Below are 24546 nucleotides of genomic sequence, written 5' to 3'. Positions count from 1 at the left end.
TTGATCATAGTTTCACTGTTATTTCTCTACCTACAATACAGATAGTCATAGGATTCTGGACAAAATCATATCTAACATTAAAAATATTCACAGATGTGGACTAAATTACGGGGTCCTTGATATGAAAAAGGTTGAGAATCACTGCTCTAAAAGCCTGTTGAGTAGATGTTCATTTCGGATTGCCTTGTACAGGGCTCCATGTCTCAAAGGAGAAAGGTGTACAGAGCTCCAAGAACCTGCAGTATTACTGATTTAAATCCAGCTCATCTTTGCCAGGGATCCACATTTGATGAGACTGTCCCAAGGAGCCCAATCTGAGAAGATTTTTGTTGCTAGACAAGACGGAATTAGATAGCTGTCTATAGTATAGTAGGCTAATAACATAAATCTAGAATAAAAACAGCCATCTTTAGACATTTTGTCATTGTGCTAACTTCTAGTGAATTAAATAACAGTAACATTTATGTGAATATATCCCTGTCTGGACATACAGTATATCTCTATTCAGGACAAACTTAATTTTTCAAAGTGCACATCAGGGTGTACATGTCTGTCTGCCCAACACAGTCTTGTTCTAATAGCAGTGCATCATCTGACTGTATGTTGTGGACGCTGACAGCCCCAGAGATGAAGTAACATGTAAACAGAAATACATTGTATCCAGACCATGTGGATCTTTGTATTTGATAACTGAATCATAAACATCATCCCATATAGCAAACTATCATTTAATCAAGTTCAATGTTATTTCAACCAATGTTATTCAATTTTTGTTTCAATTAACATTGAAACAAAATGAAAATGAACCGTGTTTTATGTAGAGCAAGACTCAGTGGTGACTTGCCAATACAATACAATGTCTTCTCAGCTGGGAACTGAAATATATAGTCATCCTGGTGGATTACTAAGGCATACTGTGATTATTCCTCTCTAACATTTTCCAATTTTTTATTTCTTATGTATCATATTATACACATTGTACAATTGCGTTGTTAATAAAGTTACATTTTAATTAATGTCTGATTGAAATTCAGGTGGATTGGAGACTCTAAACTGCCCATAGGTATGCATGTGAGTGATTGTCTGCCAGTCTGTGTTAGCCATGTGATGGACTGGCGATCTGTCCAGGGTGTTTCCCTGCCTTCCACCCCAATGCATGCTGGGATAGGTTCCAGCCCCCCCCCCCCCCGTGACACGAATGGACCCTTTTCACAGCAGCCATGTTGATGTGTCATAGCAGGTAAATACAGGTTTAACTAATAACAATAATGATGGTTCCATTCCATTTAGGTGTTCCAGTGCCATTACAGTGAGCCAGCATGCACAATACCAGGCCCTGGTCCATGCTGGACACGGTCAGCGTTCTGGATCCAGACAGGTGTAACTTGGTGCGCTGGCATGAATGCTTCATGTACAAAGGACACACCTGTCTGGCATTCGAGATGCTCGACAAGAGTCTTCAAGACTACGTGATTGAGAGAAATTTAGAGCTGCTCTCTCTAAATGAAATTCGGCCAATTATTCAGCAGCTGGCCACGGCATTCAAGGCTCTTAAAAGCATCGGTATCATCCATACTGACCTGAAACTGGATAACGTAATGCTGGTTAACCAGGCCAAAGAGCCATTCAGAGTCAAGCTGATTGACTTTGGCTTGGCTATTCCTGCCTCTGACGTGACGCCGGGGAGCAAGTTCCAGGCTCTTGCTTACAGGTGTCCGGAAATCCTCCTGGGCCTCCCAATAACGGAGGCCATCGATATGTGGGCCCTGGGCTGCGTCATGGCAGCCTTGAGCATCGGCTACCACCTCTACCCTGGGTCGTGCGAGTATGACATCGTGAGGTTCATCACTGTGACTCTGCGCCAGCCAGAGGAGGAGCTGCTGAACGCTGGAACAAAAACCAGCCGTTTTTTCACCAGGGACCCACCCAAGTATTCCGAATGGAGGCTTAAGGTATTGTAGCACCATCCTGATTTTTTTCCTAATTATCTAACAACTCTTTCAAAACCTGAAATGAATAAGTAACTCATATATATATATATTATGTTGTTTCAGACGCCAGAGGAATACCACATGGAAACCGGCATCCAGCCAAAAGGTGGTTGTGAGAAGGTCGTGGATCGCCTGGAGGGTATGATGACTGTAAGTAGTCCTTCTTTTACTGAATTACAGTTTTTCGCAATTGCTTACACACATCTGAAACTAAGGCCCGCTTTCTCTTGCAAAATGAAACACTGTATACAAAACTGTACGCTCTTCTCTCAAAACTGAGTTTTGCATCAACATGACACACACCATCATATGAATACATCTTTCTAAAACTACACACTGATGTGCTCAATGGAATATCTTCACTTCATCTATCACTATGAATATCTTATCAGTAGGTTTATTCCTTTTGCATTTTCAGAGTTACACTTATGCACAGCAGCCTGTAGTAAAAGACTGTTACAGTAATGTATATCTATGCAAATATAGTAACACACAAATACTTTATTTCAATCAACACTTGGATATGTGTTGTGAAATGTCCTACACACAAAACACAATGCAGTAGGAGAGAACAGAAAAAACAAGATTTCTGTAAAAAAAAAAAAAAGATCTAAAAACATGATGTGATTGGTTAGGGTACAAGGATATTTCTCACTGCAGTTTTAGTCTGTAAACAATTATGAAAAACTGTAAGCATTCATTTGCTCTGTTTCTGTGAGTGAGGAAGCAGATTTAACTGAACTGTCATTGACTTTGTTTCCAAATACAGCGCTACAAGGACGCAGAAGAAGATATTCAGTCTGAAGACTTCTCTGAGGGCAGGATCACTCCCAGTGAAGCTCTGAACCACCCGTTCATTACAATGAGCCACCTGGCAGACAGCATGGACGACAGCGCTCAGTAAGTATCTGTGCATTTTAGTGTGTGTGTGTGTGTGTGTTAATGCAGTTAGTAGATCACACATGAGTTTGGATAGATGCTTGTTTGCATGGACAAATGGAAAGATGGATGGATTGATTGACTGATTGAATGATTGACTGAATGATTAATTGATAGGTGGATGGATTGATTGACTGACTGATTGATTGACTGATTGTCATGTTTCATATAGTGTTCAGGCCGCACTCCAGGCTATGTGCATCTGCATGCGGGAGGACTCACGGATGGAAGAACCCAGTGACATCCAGAGCCAGGCTGACGAAGAGTCCAGCGACGGGAACAACGTCTCTGATGCCAGCTCTTCAGCCCCCGCCGCAGCAGCCTCAGCCGCCGCTGCACCCGCTGCAGCAGCTTCAGCCACCACAGGTCCTGCTGAAGGAGACGAAATCATCATCGTTCCTGGTGAAGGAGCTTCATCCGTCTCCAAGAAGAAGAAAAGGTTCAGGCCTATGAAGAAAATCCGCAGACTTTTCTCCAGGGTTGCGAGGGCCTTTTCTTGCTGCTGTGGCCGTGCTGAAGACTGAAAGTCCATCTAAAACCAGAGGACTTCAACACCAACGCTAAATAAACAATCAATCAAGTAAACTTCTGGAATGTGCGCTAACTGTAAGTAAATTGAGAAAGTGGAGTAGTAGTGGGATTTTATTAATTCTGGCCTGGGTGAATATGTTGGGATACCTAAGTAGTTCCAGTGAAAATGGCTCTGATCACCTTTATAATATAATATATATAATGATGAATACACTGACTATATATTGATTGACTACAATAACATACTCTACTATTTATATATATATAAAATAATAGAAACACTATACTATAATACAATAGAATACAATAGCCCTGCAATAAATACCAGCTTTGATTTTTGAGACTGCTACGGAGCAACTAAAGCCGAAAAGTGATATTTTTTTATCTTGTGCGCACAAGTTAATTATCTTGTGGGAACAAGTTATTAACTTGTGCGCACAAGATAAAAAAAAAAATCACCTTTCGGGACTTTAGGGGCTCCATAGACTTCTTCTCTTGCCACATTACCTAATTTTCAGTGTTTGCGACCGATGCACCAGGAATTCAGGAAGCCACTATGACTCAGACCTCTGATCAAAAGTAATGTCCATTTTCTGATATTTTGTCCAAACCAGGTAGATGGCATTTAAATGGGTAAAACATTCGATTTCTGGCAGATACAATGAAATGTAGTTGTTGGAATAAATTACTTTTCCAGTTAATTCAAATAAAATTTAAATTAAATATCCAAATAAGCGATCGAGCCGGATGAAAATGGTAACCCTCAAAAATAGCATTGTTCAGTCCTGTTAGAATAAGGTAATTCTTATAGTTTAATACATCCATAACTTGGACTAGTATGTGATGGTGAGCTAATATTATCCCAGACAGCAGAGGGCGCACTAAACGCGACGTCACTGCTTGACACAGGAAGTACGTCACATTCCTCTTCCGCCGCGGCTCCGGCGCCTGAAACACGAGTGTTCATCTTTTCTCTCTTTACAGGAGAAATAGTGACTATATAGTACTTAGTGGCAACACCTAGGTGACAAAATGGTGAGTATACGTCGTTGTAAAAGTTGGTTAAAAGTTTTACGTTCGCCAGGATCGTGTTCATTGACCTGCAGGGATTGACAGCTCCAGTTTATCCACCCTGGCTAACGTTAGCATAGCTTGCAAGCTAACTGTAACTAGATAGCCTAATGTTAGCTGGTGGTAGCTTCCTTAGCATGATGGAGATATGATGTAAAGTGCATCCCCCCTGCCAGATGGACGGAGTTGTTGCCTTCAGATAACGTTAACTAGCTACTTGGAGAGCTGGTTTATCAACCCGGATCACATGAAAGAAGGCAGTTGTTAGAATTGCCTTCCTTATCGGCAAAGAGAAAACACGACTGGACACTAAGGTCTTTCCTAAATCGTAACGGTTTTCTGTTAACTTCACCAAATGTAACGTTGTACGCCGCCATACTGCCAATTTGATTGTTCACACTGTTCGCCACCGTCCTCCGCGGTGCGTTTTGGTGGAAGAAGATTGTGGAATAACAGTCAAAGTAACTGATTTTAAATTTTATTAAGTGAAATAAGTGCTGCTTGGTGGATTGGATGTATGCCGAATTGAAGAGTGTCTCCTAACAATTAGCAAAATGTCTAAACTCATATTCTACAAGGTGTGTACCTTTGGTGATAAGTAAGAAAACATTTATTGGCCAGATTTTGGAACAAGGTTTGGCGTGACACTCTCTCAATACCAGAGATGTATGAAGTCTACGTGATGTATTGTTCATATGTTTGTATTGTTTTAACAACCACAGATGTAAATTAGCTATCTAACTAACTCTGACTCAAATACTGTGTTGCACAGCGTCCCTGTTAAATAAAATAAACTATATGGAGAGGATGCTAAGTGCCTCCCATCTCCTGCCTGATGTCTGCTGAGACAGTCTGCTGCTCAGACTGCTGAGACAAGTGTCCGAAGGTAACTGCTGAGGCAGCCAGTCAGCTCAGATCGCTAACATTCACTGTTCTTCACAGAAACCCATCCTGCTCCAGGGCCATGAGAGGTCCATCACTCAAATCAAATACAACAGGGAAGGAGACTTGCTCTTCTCTGTAGCCAAAGACACGGTGAGTCAGTAGTAATAAAGTTGTGTACTTACTCTGCCCACTTAGGCACATTTTTACCATTTGTGGAGCCAGAGGCTTGTCCACGTCATAGTGCAAGGTTGAAGCTGTGATTTAAGTCCATGATTGATAGTATTTGGCATTGACAGGTATATCTGTTATGATGTTTTGACTGCAGGTAACCAACGCGTGGTACTCTGTCAATGGCGAGAGGCTTGGCACCTACAATGGACACACTGGAGCTGTGTGGTGTGTCGACTGTGACTGTATCCTATTCAAGAAACTCATTTGCACATTTTTTTCCTCACAAACATAAATACACTGCTTGATCATAATGTTGCATATTATAGTGATTGTGTGTTTTACTAGTTGATGCCATACTTGAGAAGGATTTTGGGTCCTTAACGTCCTCTCTCAGGGGACACCAAGAACGTGTTGACGGGGTCAGCAGACAACAGCTGTCGGCTGTGGGACTGTGAGACTGGTAGGTAAAAAGGAGCTACTGTGCATGAGAGAAGAGTGTGTGTGTGTTTGCTTGCAGTGCACACTTTCCCCCATGGAGCTATTGGCACGGGCAAAGTCGGGCCAGTCGGGGATGACACTCCTCTATACTGGGACTATGGTTGGGTGAAAGTGAACATCATCCTATCAAATAATTATCACATACATTGTCGATCCCAAATCTATTCGTCCCACGTGTGTGTGCATTCCCAGTAGGAAGCAGTAGCACAAGACACTCAAATGCACCATGAGACCTTAACACAGTCTCCACTTATTTCACCTGAGTCTTTGTGGCCGCTTGTATCCGCAGCACTAACCTCTGTGCCCCTTCTGTGCTGCGCAGGCAAACAGCTGGCCCTGCTCCAGACCAACTCGGCTGTCAGGACGTGCGGTTTCGACTTCAGCGGCAACATCATCATGTTCTCCACAGACAAGCAGATGGGCTACCAGTGCTTCCTCAACTTCTTTGACCTGAGGGACCCGCAGCAGATCGGTAACGCACCACAAACCACACACCTGAGGTTTTAATTTACCAGGAGGTTGCCTACCTTCCAAAGTGGCTGCTAGACCAGAGAAACTTGCCAGCCATAACCAGAGTTTACCAACATGGTGGCTGGGGTTCATTTCCTGGCCTGTTGGTGGATGAAAGTCCGCTTGATAGACCTAGTGCATCGTCTTTTGTTAAATATGTATTTTAGGAGAATGTGACATCCCCCTTGTCGAATTGGTCAAATCACATACTTAAGCTGATATTCCATATACTTCCCTAAAGGTGGTTCTTTCCCTTGTTTTTAGGTACATCTATCACTAATCAGTAACCCACAAGAGGCTTTACAGTGATTTAGAACAGCTAAGAGATATTAGGTACTAATGCGAATACATAGATGTTTTACAATCATTGTATAGCACAGCCTCTTGTGGCTTATTGCTCTTATAAAGCTGTGAATTAAAAAAGAAGAATGCAAATGTTTAATACATCTTTTTTTTTATCAATAATAAATAACTAAATATTATTCATAACATTCTTAGATGTTGAAAAATTAGATGGCATCTAATCTGTTTGCCTTTTGACAATTGCCTTGTTGCAGAGAATATATTGATTAGCGGGAGTATGGCTCCTTTCAGTGGCGTGACTTAAGTATGCGTCTCTCCCTCTGTCTCTGTAGAGGACAACCAGCCCTACCTGTCGATACCTTGCAGCGAGTCAAAGATCACCAGTGCCGTGTGGGGACCTCTGGGAGAGTTTGTCATCGCCGGCCACGAGAACGGAGAGATCAACCAGTTCAGCGCCAAGGTGAGCGCACGTTTTATCTGGCTTTAGGCAAACGCATAATGATAAACTGAATTTATGTGGCACAGAAGCAGGTATGGCAAATCCACAAAACATAGACATAACATAAGAAAACAAAAGTCTGTAGAAGTGCATTTTTCAGAATAAGATGCTGAACAGCTTGGCAGAACTGAACAGCCTTCGGTTTGAGTGTAGCTTGATATAAAGTCGAATGCCACAGTGACTGACTGTTATTTGCCGACAGTCCGGAGAGATCCTGAAGAAGGTCAAGGAGCACACCAAGCAGATCAACGACATGCAATCATCAGTGGATCTCACCATGGTGATCAGTGCCTCCAAAGACAACACCGCCAAGGTAGGACCCCTGTCTAGCCAGCGTACCCCTTTCACACAAACACACGACCTGGGAGTATTAGGGGATGCCGCAGGATTAGGTTTAAGGTATTGGGGTATGTGCTTGGTTATTGAGCGGTAAGAGTCTCCTCTGTTTGTTTCCTCCCAGCTGTTTGACTCTTCTTCTCTGGACCACATCAAGACCTTCAAGACAGAGCGACCCGTCAACTCTGCTGCCATCTCCCCCATCATGGATCACGTAAGAGAAGACTCGCAAAACACAACCAAACGCATTCACAAGTGTATACAAACTCCCACAGGAGCGCACAATGTGTGTACTGAGACCATTTACACTTTGATTTGGCACTTGCCATTAGGGTTGGGCAAGGCTGTCATGTGAGCTGCTCTGGTATTACATTTTTTATATATACTTTCTTTTATACTTTTTACATGTATGTAGCCTATGTTTGATATTAATTACTATTTCTATTTTTTGCACATTTGAGCCCACAGCCCATCTTCACCTACTCACCCGGTCTTTCCTTACTTTTCCTCCCTATAGCCTATGCTTAAGCAACCACATTAAGCAGATCATCTGAGTATAAAAAAATATTTTAAATACTAGTCATAGTGATATAACTGCAGAACATACCAGTGAGTGAATTTAAAAAAAAAAAATCACCATGTTGCGATGTAGAGGGCTCAGTCCATCGGACCAACCCTACTTGCCATAGCATTCAGCATCTCATCACTGACCTTTGACACTTGCGCACGGTGTGTGTGATTCAGGTGGTGATGGGAGGCGGACAGGAGGCCATGGAGGTCACCACTACTTCTACCAGGATCGGCAAGTTTGAGGCCAGGTAAGGAAAAAACGTGGCTGGGGTTGATTTCTGAGGTCAAGAGAGATCACCCCCTTTCCACACCTGGCTGAACCTGAAGCTTGACCTTCATTTCAGGGTGCTTGGCCCTTTTTCCACTATGCTTGGCAAGGTCAAAATGGGGCATACACTACTCAGGAACCCAATCTCTATTCGTAAGCTCCTCTTATTAGCCAGGGCTCAACCTTTAAGCCCTTGTACTCACACATCATATAAAGTAAGAATGGTAGTTATTTGATAGATCTAAAACATGTGTGCATGATTCATCCGAAACACCTACTGGGCCGTGTCACTTGACTGTCAATATCCACTATATGGTTTCAAGTGTTAACTCCTCATCTCCTGTCCTCCGCCCAGGTTCTTCCACGCTGCCTACGAAGAGGAGTTCGGCAGGGTCAAAGGTCATTTCGGTCCCATCAACTGCGTGGCATTCCACCCTGACGGCAAGAGGTAAGACATGAACACGCTCCTCACAACCCTGCTTTAAAAAAAAAGAAGTCTTATTTATAGTGATGTAGTCTTTGGTGCGTGCCACTGTACTGAGGTTTTTCTCCCGCGGTTATGCTCTACAGTTACAGCAGTGGAGGAGAGGACGGATACGTAAGGATTCACTACTTTGACCCACACTACTTTGACTTTGAGCTGGAGGCGTAAACAGCCAGCCTCTTCAACCCCCACAGCTTCATCTACACATCTGCTATCGGACCCGGCGGCTCAGTCCACACTCAGGAAGACGTAGGCGGGGAAGGAGAAAGACACTAGGGTGCATTTACAGCGGACTGTGACCTCTCCTCACCTCCTTCCCTTCATCTGAACTGATCTGAAGTCAGGGTACAGGTGAAAGTTATGGCGGATGGCTGCCAGGGGCTCGATTTGACCTGTATAACTGTCATAGATCAGTGCAAATGGAGGAAAAGAGGTAAGAAGAGGAGGCCATTTGTGATTCTGAAGGTGCACCCCAGTGACAAGATGGTTCATGTTGTTGTAATAAGTAATTATTGTAACATCACTAAAAAAATATTCCTTTGGAAATTTTGTCTCGGTGGGCTCAGAAGCATAGATTTCCATTTTTGTACCCTTGGATTTACAGTGGCGATGTGACTGGACTCAAACCCACACTTCCTGATTCCTGAGTGTATTTAATCTGAAATAAATGGAATTTGAAGTATTGAGGTGTTTTCTGTTATTTTACCATCAGTTGCCATAACAAATACACAAGCTGTTTCTGGTGTGATCTATGCCAGTGGTTCTCAACGTGGGGTCCGGGGACCACCAGGGGTCCTTGAGGGGGTTCCAGAGGGTCATTTCATTTACAAGAAGTTAACGCAGAGGATGTAGAACGACGACTATTTTGATCATAATTTCGCTGTTATCTGTCTACCTACAATAGTTATGGAATTCATATTTAACAATAAAAAATATTCCAAGATTTGGGTACAAGAGACACAATCTCATCAAATGAGGGTCTGTGGCTCTAATATGGACTAAATTAGGGTCCTTGATATGAAAAAGGTTGAAAAGCACTGATCTATGCAACCTCGGATCAATGTTAATTGAATAGGGTGAGGGAACAGGCAGGAAAAAACACATTTGGAGCAGTTTTCTTTATTTTTTTTATAACAAAGTCAGTTATGATAATGCACATTTCACAAGGATAGAACTCCAAACAACCACATGTGGAGGGCTATTTACCAGCTCATTCCACCTTTATGTATAATGGTACAAAATATCTAAAACAAGTCACTCGCGTCCCCACATCAGCCTCTGAGGAGGTACAAACCCATTCATACCTACACATACAAACAATGCAAGAAGAAAAATAAAGGGGAGGGGGGGAAACACTGACCAGATATTCATAGGAAGACAGGCTAAAGGAACTGTATGTGTATTCATGATTTAAAATAACTTACTGAACAGAGATCAAGGGACTGTCTGCAAAATGGCGGACTGTGTGGGCAAAAGGAAAGTTTAATATGTACATGCGAAAGGCAAGGACATTCTAAACATGCAGTTACTGATAAATTAACACAACAAGCCTAACAGTTTGTCAGATGCTGGTTATTCTAACAGTATCATAAATAGATGTTTAAAAACTAAGAACAGCCTTTTTGCATGTGAGCGCTAGACTTGTAAATCAACTACATCTCTGCAGGTATTTTAGTGAGCCCCGTAGCTCGAGTCCAACAAACACGTTTTGCCTTTTTGTTATCGGAAATGCCATGATAGGAACAGTAACACTCTGGGTGCTTTTCTTCTCACCGAGCAGACCTGGCTCACACAGCAACTGAAAAGGATTCATAGCGTTTGTTTTACACTGCCGGAGCTTCGGGTGGGTGGGGTTTACCTCGTTGGCACAATAGAGAAAGTGTCAGGTGAGTTTCCAATCAGAGGGCTGCGTTAAATTGATGTTCAAATACTTTACTGTGATTGTCCAAACTTTCTGGCACTTACTGCACTGTCCAGTTTGGCAAGGCCCACCCATCTGGAACTCCAAGGAGGTTAAAAACAAATGCAAAATACTATGTAAACCAGGTTTGTCAGTAAGAACATATACTAAAACTGGAGTAGAAAATAAGTCGGTCCTTTTATCATTGCAGTACGAGAATATAGGAATCAGTGGGGCTTCTGGACAACGGTGGAACCATTCACTTTTCCCCATGGGAGACTTCAAGTTGTTTTCACCTCTTCTTTTGGTCTGAAACACAAAAAAATCAGTTATAATACAGTACACAGTTTCCATAACGCCATTTATTATGTTTTGATATTCTGAAACTACATGAGCAGTTGTTTCTCTTACCCTGATGTGTCCATCTTCTCTTCCTCTTTCTCCTCCTCTTTCACTTCTGGGAAGCAAAGAAACAGGAATGAGTATTTGACTGTGTGTGTTGTTTGAGAGTGCGTGAACGCCAGTGTAACTTTGGAGGCCTCACCTTTCTTTTCCTCGCCTTCCTTCTCTTCCTCCTTTTTCACCCGTTTGGCCTTCTTGTGGTTGGCTGCGTTCCTGCGGCCTCCTCCCTGGCCCTCCGCCTCGTCCTCGGAGTCGGAGAACTCCTCGTCGCAGGCTATCCTCTTGTCGTGGGCCCGGACTGAAACACAAAACGCACGTCATCACCCCGACTGTCTTCACAAGAGTGTGGTGTACAAACTGGAGACAAGAACATGGTTCCATAATATCCCTTGCACAGTAGGGATAGGCCGATAATGTTCACCATTATACTGAGCTGGTATTAGCTAGTCAGTGTCTTCCATCATATCTGCTGGAAGTCAGTGTCTTCCAACAGATATGATGCCATTTATTTGAATACATATTTATTGTAGAACTGATCAAAATTACACTGGTCACAGACTGTGATTCCCCACTGTTAAGTGAGCATAGATCCTATTATATATTTTAATCTCATCCTCTGACAGAGACTAATTCTCAAATGGATAACCCTTTCAGTTGTTGTCCCTGTTGTGCCTTCTAACAAATAACAGCAGCTGTGGCTTTTCAGAGTGAGAAGTTATTGGCATTAAACACCATGTGTAATTACAGGTGAAACTCACATGGTTTGGTTGAGTAAATTGATAGGAGCATTCCAATTCAATAATCGCCTCGAATTTGCACCCTACCATTGCCACTCCTCAAAATGCATATCAGTTGGGTTAGACACACTTTAAGTCTCCTGCCAAGCGTCTACCCCATTTCCACGTGCAAAATGCTTGTGAGACAGGTTAATAGATCAGAATCTCTTCAGACAATGCTTCAGGCCCATAGTGTTACATGGACTAAATACTGTTTCAGAGGCTTCCACCCTGACAAGAATAATTCTGGGGAAATCACTGAATACTTGACATTTTTTTTTTGAAATTTTGGCGTGAAGACGGTCAAATTGAAAGATACTGAATAAGGGCAAAACATATCGGCTATTGGCAGCTTAAAAAATATCTGTCAAACCCTTTTTCACACACACAAGCTGATGGCTATACGAGTCTATCCTGTGTAGGAGGAAATACACTCCAAGCCTTCTACACGGGGATATCCTATGTGCCATCACTTTGTTATCGAAAGCAGACGTGTTTACATGTGGTGTTCAACAGCATGTATGGCATGACATTCCAGACTGAGAACACAGCATTTTCTAAAAAAAAAAAAAAAAGACACACTGAATTTTCACATCAACCAGAGCAGAGTTTGCCCCCAGCTCTCAACACTTGTCTGAAAGGGATAAAAGAAATTCAGAATGCGAATCACCATTTCTTATGAACCTGCCTAAATAGATTATCCCTACACCCATGAATGTCTCTTACTAGAGACGCGTTTGTCAGGGTCCTCTTCATCCTCGTCCCCGCTGTCCGGGTGGGGGGCGTCCTCGGGAATCGCCTGCATCTGGACACCGGGGGCGTGGGGCAGCATGCGCAGGTTTTCGAACAGGCGCTGCTTGATCTTCTCCAGGTACTCGTTGGTGTTCTGGTTGGTCATGTTGGACGGGCTGATGTGCAGCTTGAAGTCGGGCCCGAAGTACTCGAAGTAGTCGTTGTAGGGCAGCTCGTTGGGGATGGAGCAGTCCAGGGCGACGGCCGTCTCGTAGGTCCAGCAGCGGGCCACGTTGCGGATGGTGTAGCCTCCGCCGCCCAGCATCAGCAGGGGAAGGTTGAAGCTTTTCATGTACTCCACACACTTGGCGTGGCCTAAAACACACACCGCACACATTAATTACCCCTGTATAATCCCTGGTACTACAGAAAGGCTTTGGGTATTGTTGGAAGAATGCGAGTTGCGTCTATACCCTTGATGGTGAGGTTGAAGCAGCCCAGTCGGTCTCCAGAAAGAGAGTCAGCGCCGCACTGAAGCACCACAGCGCTCGGCTGGTACATCTCCATCACTTTAGCCATGATCTAACAGACACAAACACACGCGTTAAGACCCTTATTCAGAGGACGGGACTTATGTTAATTACATGGTGCTTGGTGATAAAAGCAGACTTACAGGTTTGAAGATGGCTTCATAGGACTCATCGTCGATGCCGTCCCTCAGAGGGTAGTTCACTGCATAGTACTTGCCCTTTCCTGCTCCGATGTCCTGCACACATTGGAGATGTCCTTTAAGTCACACCCACATACACACAATATACAGCAACAGTCTTTAGCAGGAACATGGGGATACACACACACACACACACACACAAACAACTAACCCTCAGGTCTCCGGTCCCGGGGAAGTACTCTCCATACTTGTGGAAAGAGACAGTCATGACCCTGTCTGTGGTGTAGAAGGCCTCCTCCACTCCATCACCGTGGTGGATGTCGATATCGATGTACAACACCCTCTGGTGGTACCTAGAAAGAAGACAGAAGTCAGTTAATGACATCTTAAGAAAGAGCCAAGTTCTGTAACAGACCAATAACAAGATCAGCACAAAATAAATTGTGGCAGACAACCAGGATGGGAAAAAACAAAACAACATTTATCTGGTAAAACAGTCAAAGTGGCTGAAAACTTTGGAAACTTTTATACCTGCAACAACATGCATCCTGGCGATTTTATTGTAATCAGAGAGCAAAAACGCAGAAAATCCAGACATAAATGCATTGGAACATCCAAACCACCTCCAAGTGGTCAGAGGTACAGTTGGCCACATTAACAACAAAGTGTAAATGGGATGCATCTCCGAACCACAAACACAGTTTCTCAACCAAAATAAACCAGGACACACATGCAAGTCAAACAGGTTGCAGGCAGCTCAGAAACAAACTTGTTTTTGTCAAGTTTGTAAATTCCCCATCCATGAGTATCTTTCATTGATTGAATCACGTACACAGCAATCTGCACTTTGGCATGGAGTAATCTGATTTCGATGTGTAGACCATTTATTTCACTAATTGGGTGTAAATGTAATCCAGCTAAATAACATCTAGACACAATCCAGATACAAGACTTACGCTAACACCAGGTGGAAAGGGGCCAAAGGAACCTGAACTAAAAACCTAACGGCATGGTGGAGAAGAAGGAGACGTGGCTAAACACAGAGAGAAGACAGCAGTCAGCCTGAGCTCTTACTTGAGCAGCTCGAGGATGGCCAGGACGATGTCGTTGACGTAGCAGAAGCCGGAGGCCTCGGACTTCTTGGCGTGGTGGAGTCCGCCGGCCCAGTTGATGGCGATGTCTGTCTGCTGCTTGTTCAGCTTCACGGCCCCGGCTGCGGGACAGGATCAACAGAGTCAACAGATGCACCGATGGCTTGACAGGCTTTTGTTTGTTGATCCAAATGAGGTCATTGGTTCCACAATTGTGAGCATTATGGCATGCAGACAGAACCAAATGGGTGTAGACTTTAGACTAACTTTATCGAGAGAAAAAAGACACAAGGTACGGAAAGCCAAAAGGGTCACGATGAGCCTCTTCCTTCGCTGTATGAACCAGTAAAAACACTGACATCACCTGCTGGTAGGTGCAAAAGTAACGCAGACTGTTGTAAACTTAACGCTGACCAGTGGGTGATGTCTTGGTGGGCCTGCTGCTGTATGTTAACTTGCACCATCACATGGTCTACATTAGATGGGATTTGCACAGTATTTGCATAACACCTCCCCTGTCTACAGCAGCGTTAGTTCAGTTGCCCTTGTAATTCAATTAATTTTGCCTCAGCGATCAATACTACGATCCATACTCTAACAGTACATGGCTCTCTGGCTCAATACACTGAAGCACAGAGGTACTAGGTGCATTACATGCAAATGTTATATTAATGTGAAAGGTCTGTCTGTGTGTGTCTGTTGGTAAACTAATGCCAGCTGATGCAAAATTAACATCCTGCGGTGACAGGCACACCAGGATGTTACCTGCCACTGGCCTCTAAGATTACTACAGTCAACATACATTTTTTTACGGTTAAATGGTTAATACAGCGATGGAATAGAGGCAAACTGTGACAGCGACACACACACACACACACACAACAGAAATCCCTGCTTTAAAAGTAATCTGCAAAAATCTTCAAATCTATTCTGAAACCAACAGGTAGTCAAGCGGTGCCAGAATTGGGATGAAGTGGTTTCCTCGGTCAGCACCAGCTAAAATCCAAGCTGTTGTATTCTGTACAAGCTGGAGGCGGTGGCTTTGATTTACACAGGAATAAAGAGAGCTGTAGTTGTCTAAGCAAGAGGAAATAAAAGCGTGAGTGCCTTTCTCCAGATTGCTGAATCATAAAAACTTTATTTTGAAGATGGTTCTTAACTGTACAAGACAGGACTGCACAACTCTCTTTACCTGAACATTAAATGTAAGGTCAGCATAAAAAACGACTCCCAAATTCCTGGCAGCTGGCTTTATATTAGATGATGAGTTTGTTTCAACTATAATTTATAGCATTAAGGGGGGCAAAGAGTAGCATTTCTGATTTGTCTTCATCTGGTTGTAAACAAGAGGCACTTGAGCTGCCTACTGTCCCACCATAATAATAATATATTCAACATAACCGGTGATCCTAATGAGGCCATTAATTAGCAAATATTTCTACAAGGTTCCACACTCACTTGGACTTTTAGAAGGCTTTCAAGGCCTTTGAAAAGTCCATAATCAAGGATTATGGGAGGTGTGGGTGGAATAACTTACCGACAGAGCCACCTGTTGAGAGCTGGCAAAATTCAAACAGGCCATCGAACACGGGACAGTCCTCTCCGACGTTGACTGTGAGGAAAAAGCACATGACGGAAAGGTTAAACATAACCGGACAGCGACAACAGTTCAGTCTAGTGGCCATTCAGAGAAAACCCGATGCTCACATCTCTGCATCTGTTTGCTGTACTCAGACATGTTGTCTGGTCGGATGGACCGCAGGAACTTTATGTAGTCGTCACTGTGGTACTTGGTCATCTCCTCGCCGTTGGCCTTGTGTGGTCTCTGGAAACGGACAGAAAAAGTAACGGGGAGGTAAGAGAAGGCGTCCACTTGCACGTCAATCCGCACTGTGCCAATCTTAAAGCTTCACCCTAAAACACAACTTTCATGTTATTTCTCAGTGCAAGATAGCCAGTTCATTAATTATGAACATGAACTCACAGCGAGAAACCAGCTACAGCTCATCACTAGCAGTGGGAATCCGGGAACCGTTCCTAACACAACATTACCACAATATAAAAATATTGCGCTCTTTAAGTTGTTCAAAACCTTAAGCATTGTGATTCTGTCCTGCCATCTATTGTGATTTACCAAACTTCTCGCCTTTCAGTTCAGTATAAACCTGAAATAATATGTATAAAGGCATTAAAATGCCAAAATCAAGTAAACTTATGAGTAACACGCCATGAATAAATGTCCAGATGAAATTCAAGGCCTTTCAAACTTTGAAACAGTTGTTCAATGACCATTTTCAATGTTCATTCAATTTGATTGAGCATCCATGCTAAAGTCTTACATGAAAAGTTGGTTTCTTATTGGTTTCGTGTGCAGCATTAACAGTCCTGAGAATATACCGTAATTCCCTAAAATCCTGGTGCTTTCAGTCTCTTTTAGCATCTTTCCTATTTCATTTTAAATGAAGCATCAACAGACTTTTACATCTTGACCACATCACAAGTTCAAGTCTTAGTTTTCCTGCATTGTTAGAGAGCTGTGTTTGATTTTAATCTGTGATAATATGTGACAGCGCTGGAGTTGCTCCACTGATAACCAAGGGTGTTCTGGGGATATGGATACACTTCCTGGTTCAGAGCTGTCATCACCTATACTAATAAAGATTATTCAGGTATAAAACCTCAAACTTAAATTAAAATTAAACCTTGCATTCATTCTCTCCAAAAAGTCTCTGACTATTCTTGATTCACTGGTTTCAGGTTTGAGGAGTTGTTCATGCCAACATATGTTGATTAGCCATTCACAATCATAGAAATAACATGTGAATTCAGCTTTTTTGCATTTGGCACTGTAATAGGGTCTTGAGTTTATGTGGTGGTACAACTCACATAGATCTCCATTTTCCTGTACAGTCCATAGTTGAGGAGGAGGTTGTGTGTCATGCGGATCCTGTGGGGTTTCATGGGATGGCCCTGGCCATAGTAGTAGTTCCCCACATCACCTTGGACAGAAAAAGTGATGAGGGTTGAGTTTCACAGCAGCAAATACACACGGAAACAACTAGCCCCAATATCTCTTGTATGGAGAGAACTTCAAGCTAAAATCTATTCAAAATTCTGGCGATTTCATGTCATCTTGTTTATCTGCAATAGTTACACACCGCACAGTGCAAGATTTAAGGCCATTTTCAAATAGTTATGAGCCATCATTATCAGCTCTTCAATTACATCCAGTTCAGAATAATTCAGTGACATTTCAACTTTTATAAATGGTTCACCTGTTTTTCCCACTATCCTCTACTATCAAAATACACTGAGGAGGGGAGGGGGCAATCAATCAATGCGAAACAACTCTAAAAGTGCAGTTTGGCGGAGCATCCTCGATTTGACCAACACGGCAATGATTCGTAAAAGGTCTAAGTCATGTTCCACCTGGGCTATACTTTTGCCAATAAAGAAGGCAGCATTAATCATGAGAATGGCTGGGAAAAGACATTAACATATCACAACGTTATCGTAGGTTTTACATACTAACGTTATGTGTAAATACACGTATATACACGTGTGAGATTTTAGCTAGGGTGCTTACGCATAATTGAAGAATAAAATATATTAAAAAAAAATTATCATTTGCACTGCACCTTTTGCCAAATAATAAATCGTGCAACCCCAGAATCAGTCACCACTTCTAGGAAGTTGTTAGCAAGTTAAGGGAAACAGAAACGATATTAGCTCCAGCTCGCTTGGCTAGATGGCTGGCTAATGATCCCAAAATGAGCAAATTAGCTACACGCACAATCAAAAATCAGGTCAAATATTTGAATTTATTGCAAGAGTGTATCTGATGATTGGTTAACCAGTATCCGAGATGAACACCGGATAATATAGTACGTGCAGCTGCACACCAAGCTAACGGCTAACATTAGCATGTAGCACAGGGTAGTTACCAAACGAGCAAGCTAACGTTAGCTCGCTTGCTAGATAGCTAGCCGTTCGGCACCGGTTTGTAAAAGGAATAAATGTAATTTTCCATAAACATCTCCTCGTCTTTAAGGCCACAACAATCATTTGAGAAACTGAACCGCGCAGCTCGTATATTTACCGTCATAATAATAGCAAACTTTCTTCTTTGTTCCTTGAGACAGCGCCATTTTACACCAATTATCCCACACTGTTCCGTGCCCACCGGTTCCTCTCGCGCACCGGGGAACTTGTGCTGAGCTTCTGTCGACCAATCACAGAAGCTGCGCACCGCCCGGCTGGGAGGCGCCTGGATTGTAAACCAATGACCGTACAGGCTACTGCCAGAGAGCCAGACAGTGTGTAGACCAGTGTGGACGATGTGTTGGGTTTAATTCAGCGATGGAGTGATACATGAAAAGGTGGGCAACCCGTGGTCTCCAGCTTGTGATCACCAAAAGGCAGACAATCACCAGTATAAACAAAAATCAATTAATGAGATACTTGATTGATCCCCATAGGGAAATTGTCTCTTCTCTTTCTAGAACCTTGCCACAGGGAGGTCAGAGGTCAGGTTCAGCCACAGAACAGCAGCCCTGCAGCTGGTAGGGAGTCTTGTTCAAGGACACTTCAGCAGGGAGGATTCTTGCCGACACAGGAGCCTGAACCCGGACGCTGTGGTTGAGTGGTGGTCTCCCTATGCACTATGCCCCCCTGCTGCCCCACCCTGCAACGCCACCATGAAAACCACTATTTTATTCATCTCAAAATTAGTAGTATATCAGTTTGATACCACTTACTATGATATAGATCATGAACTTAGGCCAAAAACATTTATGTCAGTCTAAAAACGTGGGTAAATTGAGATTAGATGGATTTACCCTCCTTTACATCCATGGTTTTATTGATCCATCTTGATCATTGATCCATCTTTATATAAATGTATTCAGCCCCTGGATCAGAACGTCTGAAATCCTGAACATGCCTAACAGTATATATGCCTCCATCATTGCATCTCTAGTGCTTTGATAGCCTACCAGAGGCCTTGATAAAGAACTTTGGGTGTAGATCCCATACTGCAAAAAAAAACAAAAACAGAAAAAACATTTATCATGTACTTCAGAATATGTTTCAAGATATGTGCATACAAAATACACAAACATGTGTATGGGTAGGTGACATTCATTTGAAATATAATTTGGTCACATACATATTCTTTCTATGTGCTGTTGACAACATATATCTGCAAGTATATCCAATAGGAAATATATTTTGTCCACTCAAATGTTTAGAATACATGTCATCTACATGTACAAATACATTTTCTTGGCCAATTTTTGTACACTTTTAAAATACACCTGTAAACATATTCTGAAGTGTGTGAAATGCATGTTTTTCCAAACAGACTTATTGTCCTGTCTTACACAAATGAGGCTGATTATGCATATTGATGCAGGCTTAGTAATTATTCCGGCCTTAAAACATACTGGGACGGATTAGGCAAAAGGTTTTAAACTGCATGCTGATCGGCTTTGTGGCATTCCATGTAATGGCCACAGGGTGACAGTCTAAACCCAGTTGTGTTTGACACCGCTTTCAAATCTCTGCAGACCGTTTGGCTGAGTGAGGAATGGAGCGCCTCTAAACTGAACAGCCAAGATGCTGAATCTCATGTATAGTCTATGTAGGTAATAGCAATATGTATGTATTACTATGCAAAAAAACAATAGTATAGAGGATAAAACAACACATCCAGACAATTAACTCTTACAGGAGAGACCATTTATAGTTTACAGCTTACCTACTGTCATTGAAAGTGAGATGTGGAAGATATCTACAATTTAGGTCTGCCTTGTGCTGATTTTGCCTGCAACTGAGGAAGGTTAATGCATTAAATCTATTGTACAAGTTGAACAAATGCATCTGCAGCAAGAGGCAAAGAGCTGTATCAATATGGAGCTACAGCCTCGTTTAAATAATTCATAATTGTTTGAAGGCGGGGTCTAAATATAGCCCTGATCTCAACTCATCATATCACCATGTGAACTAGGTCATTTCAACCAGATCAAGACTACTGTGTTAGGGCTCAGTGAGTCATGTTCAGGGGGCCGCTCGGCTTCAAATGGACCCCCACCCTGAGCTGACCTCAGGGTCACGAAGCTAATAGAGGGCCAGGGGTCGTTACATCGGACATTATGGTGCTGGTGTGTTCAATGATCTGAAAACTAATCAGCTGGAAACACTCGGCTGTTTCTCCTGTCAGTGAATAACAAAAACGGAGCATCTGATTGTCGAACGAGTGCCACGTACAGCAATCTGACACCTACATCCACATCAGTAAAAATTCTAACACTATGAATGAAGCTGGGCTTGTGTATACTGGCCTTATGCCTTTATACTCAGCTGTGGGGCATCTTTCTTACACTTTTCTCATCTTTGTTGAGTTTGTCGAGTGCAAATCCAGTGATGACTACTTACCTGGGTGAGTAGAATAAAACTCACAGCGCCTTTATTGATGTCCAAGCTTGGTGTTTTTAGATGCATTGTATTGTATTGCTTGGAAACTTTTGCACCCCCACTATGGTGTGCAGGTTTCTTACCATGCACTGTAACTACCTGGGGTTAAATGATATACTAATGTTATGTCAAGGGTCTTTCCTAATGAATATGACTGATGTGGTGTATTAGGTTTTGGTGTTGAATATGGAAAGAGATGGTAGATGGCAGCTACTAACATTGCTTTTACTTTGAACTTTTACCCGCCTAATATGCAGATAAGATGTCATGGAGTCAATTCAGTGTGGACCATTAAAAGATGTCTCTTTAGTTTCAAGGGTCAAGATAATTGGAGGAACTAAAATTCAGTACTTCATCCTTAATCCTTACTCTCACTGCCATTAGACTCCTACTAGTGGCTCTAGTTGACTCTAGGGTGCTATAGAAGCCTATAATAAGACTAATAGTCTTCGGGCCTTCTTACCATAGGATAGTACTTGGTAATAAGTGTAATGCAAGATGTAAATAACCATAACGACACATAAACGGGCAGGTAACCAACATTTATTTACCATTATCAACTTTACAATAAAACCAGTAACATCTGTCAACATTAGCAAAATAAAGAACAGAAATCAATCCAATGTATTTACAGAGACAAAGCAGATTCAGGCTCACACACGACAGATAAACAACTCTGCTTCATTTCAAACCGCAACAGTGAACATAGCAAGCTTAAGTGTTCTTTTTCTTTTTTTATAGTAAGGTAAAAATCAAAATTGTCTATTTTTTTTTCTTTAAACAAACAAGACATAGCTTCTCTGAATCTTTAAGATGGTTCTCTATAATACACCACAAAATACTTCAAATTTGGGTTAAAATATAGGAATGTAAAAAGTTGGCAAGTCTCTTAATTTCTGATTTCATTTTTTTTCTCTATTTAACAGTCATTTCAAGTGGTGGTGGTGTCCTAGTAGCCTATCTAGCTTCATTCCTTTAGGAAGGAGGCATCTCGATCGGTAGATGTTTAGGGAAAAGATGCTTCGACTCCATCCTTCTCCATTCGTCCATCCATCCATCCATCCATCACGGTGTCATTAGCTCGCACTCCAGCCATTAAAATCCATTTTCCACATAGCGACCAGCCCACAGCCTAAAACTCAAAGTCAAGGTCCAGATGTCGAGCAGTAACCAGGGAAGTGATCTAGTGAATCTAGTCTGTCGTCTTGTTACCATGACGAAAAGTGGCACGTCGAAGGAGTCTCTCACATACATGTGTATATATTTACATATACATATATCCATACATATGTATACATATACACATATATATAAATATATATATATACTCTTAAATTTTCTCTCTCTCTCTTTAAAAACAGTTCACACAGTTCATTGTGAGCTAAAGATACAATCACTCTTTCTTTTCAGAGGGAGCGGGGGTCGAGCTGCTCTCCTCTGTTGGTTTCGTGGCCTCGGGGGCCGGAGCAGCCGCCTCCTTGGCCTCCTCCTTGGGGGTCTCCTCTTTAGCCGGCCCCTCCTCCGCCTTCGGGGCCTCGGCCGCAGCGGCGGCAGGGGCAGCCTCCTCCTTCACCTCCTCTTTCTTCTCCTCTGCGGCAGCGGCGGCTCCGTTCTCGGCCGGCTTCTCCTCAGAGGCAGCGGCAGCCGCCGCCGGTTCCTCTTTCACGGCCTCGGTCTTCTTGCTCTTCTTCAGGTTCAGCTTGAAGTTGAAGGACTTCTTCAGGGAGAACTTCTTCTTCTTCTTCTTGGGGGTCTCCTTGGCTGCGGCCTCACCTTCTGGTTTGGCCGCCTCACCGTCTGCAGCGGGCGCCGGTTCGATGGCGTCGCCTCCTGCGCCGGCTTCGGGCTCCTTAGCGGCCTCGGCCGAGCCGTTGGTAGCGGCGGCATCCCCGTCAGGCTTTGCAGAGACGTCACCATTGGTCTTCACATGGCCGTTCTCCTGGAAAACGGAGAGAAAGGAAAATAAAAATCAGTCTGGGTGTCTCTGAAGCTGAGCATTCTGACAAAGAAAAACATGCCTTGTACTCAAAACATCTCTGCACATGCATCAAATACAAACAAAAATCGATTTGAGATGTGTGTTTCTTCATTTCTTTGGAAAGCATCGTCGTGCTCATCAATTAACCACCGTGTCGCCTGGCTCAGAGGCGACGCCTTGCAGTACCGCAATCAGGCGACAGGCGGCGGTAGCGCCACACGGACCAGATGAGGTACCAGACAGACATCGGCTCAACAAAGACTGGCTGGAGCTCATCGATGGATGAGAGAGAGAACACTACAATAGACGGTTTTAAAATACCAGACATACATTTGAGGAGTAGATGTATGTATGAAAAACATTTTTCCCCGCTTTATAAGACGCGTGTAAATTTCATTCAGTTATTTTACAATGGTCTAGACTAGCCTGGTTATGACTAAATATGATTCCTCTCACACATACACGTTTTGGAAATCCCCAATTTGTAAAGTAGGTAGTAGCAGGCTGCCTACGTGCGCCCAACCTGAAACTGCCCCCCTCCCCCTTCATGCATGTCTCTATGAAACACGTTGTGGGGGGCTTTGGTTTGAACCTGTCACAAAAAGAAAAAAAAACAAACAACCGACGTGCTCATTTTAAACCTGCATTTAACCATTTATCCGAGACCAACAACGGCAACAGTCTGGTTAATGTTTAGTTTCGAGTGTCCGCCGTGTCCAGCCGGAGCCACACCATCACCAGAGAGATGCTAGAAGCCCCACCTGACTTACCCAAAATGCCCTCACATTCAAATTTAACCGAGTTAACGTCGCTTAAATAAGCTGAACTATTGTTTTAATTGGACGAAAGTACATTTTAGCCATTTCTATCTATCTTCTGCTTTGAAGAATGAGTAGTGAGCCATTGGACTGTACCTGTCCGTTGGTTTTGACAGCTGCAGCATCAGCGGCGGCAGCGTTTGCCTCCACGGCCACCTCTCCCTTGGATGCCTGGGATCCCATTGTTTTCGGTGAGTTTTTTTTTTCTTCTAAAGCAAATGAAAAAGAAAAACTAAAAAAGAGTGGTTTGAAGTTAATCCAACCCCAGGGCAAGTTAAGCATCCACCGGTGAAACGAGTAAAAGTATGGGTTTTCTTCAAATAGTAGCTAGTTCCCTCCGTTTTCCCCGTTTTTTTGGACCTGTCACCCTGGTAGAGAGAGACCCACTAAACTCAGCACTGGTTGAACGCAACGCTTCAACATAGACCAGGTCCAAGGCACCGCCCATGGGCGGGGTCTGCTGAGTGCTGACCAATCAATGTCCCGTCTGGGCATGTCGACCCAGCTCTGACCAATCACCTCCGAGTTTCTGACTTAGTCCCCCACCCTCATCAGAAGACCCCCAGCAATTAATTCAGTTCAACTTAATTCAATGTGCTTCATTGGCATGAAAGTGAAGAACAATATTTCCACAGCATAAAGATAAAGA

The 24546-nt window shown here is 43.0% G+C and overlaps 3 protein-coding genes across 4 annotated transcripts; 1 reads left to right on the top strand and 2 right to left on the bottom strand.

Moving 5' to 3' along the window:
- Window positions 1–4367: 4367 nt before the first annotated feature.
- On the top strand, window positions 4368–9738 carry eif3i (eukaryotic translation initiation factor 3, subunit I). Its single transcript, XM_071526514.1, has 11 exons — window positions 4368–4496; window positions 5475–5567; window positions 5743–5830; window positions 5983–6048; window positions 6409–6558; window positions 7232–7359; window positions 7601–7711; window positions 7859–7948; window positions 8479–8552; window positions 8928–9020; window positions 9143–9738. Exons 1-11 carry the CDS (start codon window positions 4494–4496, stop codon window positions 9222–9224), a joined length of 978 nt encoding a protein of 325 aa, XP_071382615.1. The 5' UTR covers window positions 4368–4493; the 3' UTR covers window positions 9225–9738.
- A 421-nt stretch (window positions 9739–10159) lies between these two features.
- Window positions 10160–18823, bottom strand: LOC139649990 (probable histone deacetylase 1-B). Of its 2 annotated transcripts, none has more exons than XM_071526513.1 (12): window positions 18727–18823; window positions 17514–17626; window positions 16335–16452; window positions 16165–16239; window positions 14611–14749; window positions 13748–13889; window positions 13540–13632; window positions 13340–13448; window positions 12861–13241; window positions 11492–11656; window positions 11368–11416; window positions 10160–11265 (listed from the first exon to the last, which is right to left on the bottom strand). In XM_071526513.1, exons 1-12 carry the CDS (start codon window positions 18773–18775, stop codon window positions 11238–11240), a joined length of 1461 nt encoding a protein of 486 aa, XP_071382614.1. In that variant the 5' UTR covers window positions 18776–18823; the 3' UTR covers window positions 10160–11237. The 2 variants fall into 2 exon arrangements, with proteins under 2 accessions (XP_071382614.1, XP_071382613.1); XM_071526512.1 differs by having other exon boundaries at window positions 11368–11413; window positions 11501–11656.
- Window positions 18824–21628: 2805 nt separating this feature from the next.
- On the bottom strand, window positions 21629–24274 carry marcksl1b (MARCKS-like 1b). Its single transcript, XM_071526523.1, has 2 exons — window positions 23994–24274; window positions 21629–23040 (listed from the first exon to the last, which is right to left on the bottom strand). Exons 1-2 carry the CDS (start codon window positions 24177–24179, stop codon window positions 22495–22497), a joined length of 732 nt encoding a protein of 243 aa, XP_071382624.1. The 5' UTR covers window positions 24180–24274; the 3' UTR covers window positions 21629–22494.
- Between the last annotated feature and the right edge of the window lie 272 nt (window positions 24275–24546).

This window comes from Centroberyx affinis, unplaced genomic scaffold, assembly GCF_046629955.1.
Source record: "Centroberyx affinis isolate AG114_WGS23_722 - 3 ecotype Tasmania unplaced genomic scaffold, CSIRO-AGI_Caff_v1 ptg001421l_1, whole genome shotgun sequence".
NCBI classification, from domain to species: domain Eukaryota; kingdom Metazoa; phylum Chordata; class Actinopteri; order Beryciformes; family Berycidae; genus Centroberyx; species Centroberyx affinis.
Note: the sequence above shows the minus strand (reverse complement) of the source record. Positions and strands in the feature narration are given on the sequence as shown.

Bases quoted from the DNA above. Each gene is read 5' to 3' on its own strand.
- eif3i (XM_071526514.1), top strand. The intron at 5,568-5,742 runs GTGAGTCAGTAG...TTTTGACTGCAG, and splicing joins TCTCTGTAGCCAAAGACACG to GTAACCAACGCGTGGTACTC. The intron at 6,049-6,408 runs GTAGGTAAAAAG...TGTGCTGCGCAG, and splicing joins GCTGTGGGACTGTGAGACTG to GCAAACAGCTGGCCCTGCTC.
- LOC139649990 (XM_071526513.1), bottom strand. From the start codon at position 18,775: ATGGCGCTGTCTCAAGGAACAAAGAAGAAAGTTTGCTATTATTATGAC. The intron at 13,633-13,747 runs GTTAGTTGTTTG...CAATGTGTGCAG, and splicing joins CCGGGACCGGAGACCTGAGG to GACATCGGAGCAGGAAAGGG. The intron at 11,417-11,491 runs CCAAAGTTACAC...TTCTTTGCTTCC, and splicing joins GGAAAAGAAAGGTGAGGCCT to CAGAAGTGAAAGAGGAGGAG.
- marcksl1b (XM_071526523.1), bottom strand. From the start codon at position 24,179: ATGCTTAACTTGCCCTGGGGTTGGATTAACTTCAAACCACTCTTTTTT. The intron at 23,041-23,993 runs GTACAGTCCAAT...TCCGTTTTCCAG, and splicing joins CTGTCAAAACCAACGGACAG to GAGAACGGCCATGTGAAGAC.